The sequence below is a fragment of the Eurytemora carolleeae genome, unplaced genomic scaffold (assembly GCF_000591075.1).
Source record: "Eurytemora carolleeae unplaced genomic scaffold, Eaff_2.0 scaffold36, whole genome shotgun sequence".
NCBI lineage: Eukaryota > Metazoa > Arthropoda > Copepoda > Calanoida > Temoridae > Eurytemora > Eurytemora carolleeae.
In genome coordinates this window covers 178561-183965 of record NW_019396086.1, presented here as the reverse complement: position 1 = coordinate 183965, position 5405 = coordinate 178561, and the positions used below count along the sequence as shown (strand labels likewise).

The window sequence follows — 5405 nt, the reverse complement described above, 5'->3', positions numbered from 1 at the left end:
ATCACATATGTTTTTAGTAGGGGGGATCAGGATCCGAGTAAAATTGAAATTATGTTGTCTTATAAGATTCAACACCAACATGAAATTGAAATTGGGCATCATGCCCCCCCCCCTTCTCTCCAAACCTAATTAATTTAATCAATAATTCGAAATTAATTCTAATTGAAATTATGTTATTATTGTTTCGTTTATTTAAATATACTATGTACGTACAAAGTTTACAGTCTGATATTTTAGACATGATATGTCGAAATCAAAACCTGGTTTCGATGATGGGGTAGGATAAAGGAATTTGGTCATTTAGTCTCGAATTTTTTAATCCCTATAACTCTGCAACTCAATCAATTCTAGTAGATCAAATAATTTAAAATACCAAAGGTTTAGACATCAGGTTGCAAAGATAAAGGGATTAGAAAATTAGAGTTTGGGGCAACGACTCAATTCGAATGTATTTATCTTTAATGCTCTATTTCCGAAACAAGGGTTCTATCATCAATATTCAATATTTTAAGTTTCTGTCTCAGGAGAGAGCATGGTTAACGTAAATGTTTTGAAAACCTCAATGAACTTGCTCTTAACTTCTTCTTCTTGTTTTTCAGATTTTTAGATCGATTTATATTTACTAAATGGATCTAGTACAAGGATGTTTGCCCTCTTATACAAAAACAAAAATGTTATGCAAATATAAAAAGGAAACGAGCCAGAGATTGTGAAAAAAGTGGTTTCGGAGAAACCATGATAAATCATGAATTGATTCGCACAACATTTATTTCTTTCTGATATTTTTTTTAAAATATATAATAAATATAATATAATAAATCGTTACAACTTTAACTTATATTAAATTAAATAATGGTTTATTCTAATTCTAAAACTGACTATGTACATTCTGAAATAAGTATAAGTAATTTTTTTTTTAATCTTTTCTACGAAACATAAAGAAACATTAAATCAAATGTCAGCAAAAATCTCAACACAGAAAAAGTGAGAAAATATAGTTTCTTAGAAAAAAAGAGATATTTTATGAAATGTTGACATCGTACATTATACTTATTCTAATTTTTCAATTATCAAAAATAAAAATGTAGTTGATTTTGGTGTCCAAAAAAGGAAGTATTATTTTGTTTATTGAAGATAGAAGAAAAAGTGACAAAGTTATAAAAATTGAAATGTTTAAATGTATACAGAAAAAATGAAAAAAGCTGCGCTTCTATAAAAATGTGAATTAAGAAACTCCTTTTCTGCAAGAAATATTTCAAAGGAAACATATTTACTAGCAATAATACTAATAACTTCAGGAAAACAAGACTTCGTGAAAAGAAAAAAGTATCATTTTCAAGTTTATCCCAAGTTGTTATTACTTGTAGAAATACCTCAATTTCAGCTTTGTTTGATACCATTATTGAAGATAAATTTAAACAATGGATAATTTAGCATTAACACGTTAAATAAACTTCTTATTGTATTAAACATTAAAAATGGCGTGAAAATTATTTAATACTTTTAGAGTTATAACGCTTTAGATCCATTTTTGGATTCCTAGGTTCCAAAATTTGAATACTTGTTGAGCAATGGGCAAAACTTTATTAAACTTCATGAACTTAGAGCTGTGCAGCATGATTAGAGTAAAGCTGTAGCTGATGCATATTGGTCTTCGAGACTAGAGTTTGAGTTTGAATTATCCTGGAGAACAGGAGATGTGGATGGTTGGAGCTAAACCTGAACCTGTGCCGTACAATTTAGCATTGGTATCTAAGAAATTGAGTCTTTGCTACAAACTCAAAGTTTCTAATCCTTTTATGTTTGCTTGCTGAAGTTGTTAAACTTTGATATTTCACATTTAGATTTTTGATCTAACAGAATTCATAGTTCAAAATATATAAGGTCTACCAAGCCTTTGGAAAAACTTTTACTAAAAAAAGAATGTAGCAAACAACGCTAACAAGTTTTTCCCTAGAGTTTAGAGGTTTAATACTTTGGGTTGGAGTAAAAATGGACCCGCAGTTGGAATTGAGAGCTAGAGAGCTGAATCTGAATTTGGACTGGCTGGAGCATGAATGTAGCTTAAGCTGAAGCTAAAAATAAGATTAAGACTAAGTAAAGCAGGATATTTTTGATCTCATTATATCATTCATTATTAACGTAAATATTTGTTTAAAATATAAAAAACAATTGTTTACGGTCAACTGTTGTTTTAAAAAAAAATGAAACTGTAGAACTAAATCCAGAATCATAAAAACATTTTTGTGCAAATAAAAAATAAAATTAAACATTCAAGAACTTTAAAATTTTAATCAATGACTAAAAGTTTGAAAAACTTGAAACTGGGAGTCTTAAACTCGGCTTCCTACTTATTTTCGAGAACAAAAAAGTCCTTTCGGAATTTGTAAAAAAGATAAAAGGTTTCTTTTGTTGGTTGGACATGGCACATTGGGGGAATGATAAGTACAAACAGAGAATTGAAAAGGGGGCTTGTATATAGTAGTAGTAGTAGGGGGGAATTGAATGTAAGCGGATGGTGGAAGAGAGGGGGGGGGGGCAGGTGTCCCGGGTCCTAAACTAAACTCAACTTGATGATGAAGTTGTCTACTATGGTCGCGTGCCTTACTCCGTCTCTCTCCGTCCCGTCCCTGTTCTCTCAACTCGACCCAACCCGGGAAATCTCTTCGTACCAACCCGACTCTTTCACAGGCTTAGTTATGCTTTGATTGTTGAGCAGTGTGGAGTACGAGAATGCAAAACATAAATCGGCCAGCCGGCCGGCAACCACAATATAATGTTAACCAGTGATGAGACTAAATCCATAAACTATAATAATGAGTACAGTCCCAGGAGACGATTTCCCGGATTTTCTGTCCGAGAAGGTAAACCAAGAAGATTAGAAGATTAGAAAGCATAATTGAAACAATGCTATATTTAATATTTATGATTGACTCCATGGAATACTTTAGTCATTTGGACAAAAATAAAGACAATTGATTTTCCGTGTTATTTACGAATTCCATTGATTTCATGCTAAAATATTTTTGCAATATTTTCCTTCTAATTCAATTTCTCATATCAACACTAACTAGTTCATTGCACATCAAATTGCATTTAATTTGCAATGATTTATTTTTTTATTTTATGATATCATCTTTTACATATCTTGTTCTGTATTTTCATATCCCAATCCATTTCTTTTTTGTTGTTATGAGTTTTGGGAATAACATTTTTCGACTTTTTTATTCAGTTAAAGAATTTACTCCTTTTATTGTTTCAAAGTATGAAAACAAAACCCACCAAAAAGTTTTTTTATATTTTTTCAACTGCTCTGTTAGTTTAATACTTCAGCCTATACCTGTACAGATAATCTCTTTTCTGTCTTTTTCTGCTATTAGATAAAAACTCTGCTAGTTACTGACTAAAAATTCTCTAATTGATTATCATTTCATTAAAAAAATATCTCTTTTTTTTCCTGATGTACCTTTTTTATAAAGTTCTCTTTTTCTCTTAAATCTTCTTACTGCCGATGATTTCCATTGGATTCAAGTAGGTTTTTTTGTACCACAATATTTCTGATAGCCATTTGCCATTTAAGGTGAAGATATTAAAACAACTGAAATTTAGAAAAAACTTCATTTCGAGAAACTCTATGCAAAATAAATGTATTTTTTTGGTCAAGATGTTTCTCTTGGTTTTCCAAGACCTTTAATAACTGTTGCAGTCTGCAAATAATAAAATGTATTATTAAAATCGCATTCCGCAGGCATTACTAGCATGCTTGTAAAGAAAGGGGGGGGGGGTGTCATAATTGAAGTCTATAAAACTTCGACATGAAACTTCAAACATTTGCAATGGACTGACACAATACAATTTCTTAATTTTTCAGTGTCAATATCATTTAAGTGTTCATAAATCATATTATAGCTTTATACTGTAAATACAAAATCTCAGATCACCTATTTTTAGAATGATAGATTCATATACCCCTAAGCGTGCATATGAAAATATACGATTTTTCAAAAATGTCCTAAAAAGATTTTCCTCCCCCTCCTCATCCCCCTGTTCTAGTAGTGTGTGTTTGAATCAGTCTTTTTTAACTGTCTTCTTCTCTACCTAGAGATATAAATCCATCCTACCAATGTTTAGTGGTTCTAGTGGTGTGTTTGAATCAGTCTTGTTTTCTATCTTGATAGGAACCAATATTTTGTGGTTTTGTAGTGTGGTTCTATTAATGTGTTTGAATCAGACTATTCTATTTGTTTTTTTTTACTCTCACCTAAGCATGAATTCGTCCTACCCATCTTAATTAGTTCAAATGCATCCGTCCTCTCAAGGTTTCCTGGGATTGTATAAACCTTGAGGTCGGAGTTAGTGTTAGATCCTACTCCTCAGGAGTCAGGATTATGCATCGTGAGATATTAAGAGGATTAAATATTGATTAAACTAAAGTCCAAGATTAAAGTTTAATGTGTAACCTAGTAGATGTAAGCAGTTGATAGAAAATGTGAAAAAGGGGGAAAGTTTTTTTTGTGAGGAAAAGTTATGCAGTAAGATTTTTAAAAAATTGGCGCTATAAGCGTTCAAAGACGTATGCAGAAAATCCTAGATTTCACGTACGCGGTCTTCTTTCTTGAGCTCACATGGAAGGGGGTGTGGGTGGATGTGGGCGAAAATTAGTTTTCAATCCTTTCTGTAATTAACTGCATGCGAAATTTCTTAGAAAGAAATCTGCTATTTTTCATCCATCTCTTAGACCAAACCGGGTCAGTTTCAACATCTGCCCCCTGTTTTTGACCTAAAAATTTCCTTTTTTAATCCCTAGGGATAGGGAGGGGTTCCTCTATATAGGGAAGCGATATGAGAGAATGCAAGGACAGTAGGATAAGGGACATGATATATTGATATATTATCATTGTAAATATAATCTGTACGTATCACTTACAAACTCTCAAATTCTTAAACCAAACAGTTGAACTCTTAAAACTAGTATCATATTTTTACACACTTCGAATAGATCGATAGATAAATAGATAGATAACAGACAGGCAGTTTTAGATCAAGATATTATAACAAATACCCAATTAGAGCGGATCAAATTAGTGTGAGACCATTTCAATTATCCACTAATTAGGCATTAATTTTTATGACGCATTAAATCGTTACGTCATTAAAGTTATGTTAATTGTGGAACCATTGCGTATTAGCTGAATATGCGTCAGACTAAAATAAAATGAGGTTAATATCTAAAATGAATATTTTCTAACGTTTTAACAGTTTGACATTTTCTATTAGTAGCGGTGAATTATCAATAAAGTCTAGTTATGAATTATTAAACCATGAAACAGTCCTGTACACAGACTTAATTATTTATAAACAGAAAGAAAACAGAGTGTAACTTTGAGGGACAGCTAGGCCGGGGG

At 31.5% G+C, this 5405-nt stretch overlaps 1 protein-coding gene across 1 annotated transcript in view; it reads left to right on the top strand.

Annotated features, from left to right (window-relative positions):
• The first annotated feature begins 2696 nt into the window (after positions 1–2696).
• Positions 2697–5405, top strand: part of LOC111718291 (uncharacterized) — an 11090-nt gene continuing 8381 nt past the window's right edge. Inside the window, exon 1 of the mRNA XM_023493838.1 lies at positions 2697–2864. Within this exon, the coding sequence (XP_023349606.1) occupies positions 2817–2864 (48 nt within the window). The 5' untranslated portion in view covers positions 2697–2816. The remainder of the gene's footprint in view (positions 2865–5405) is intronic.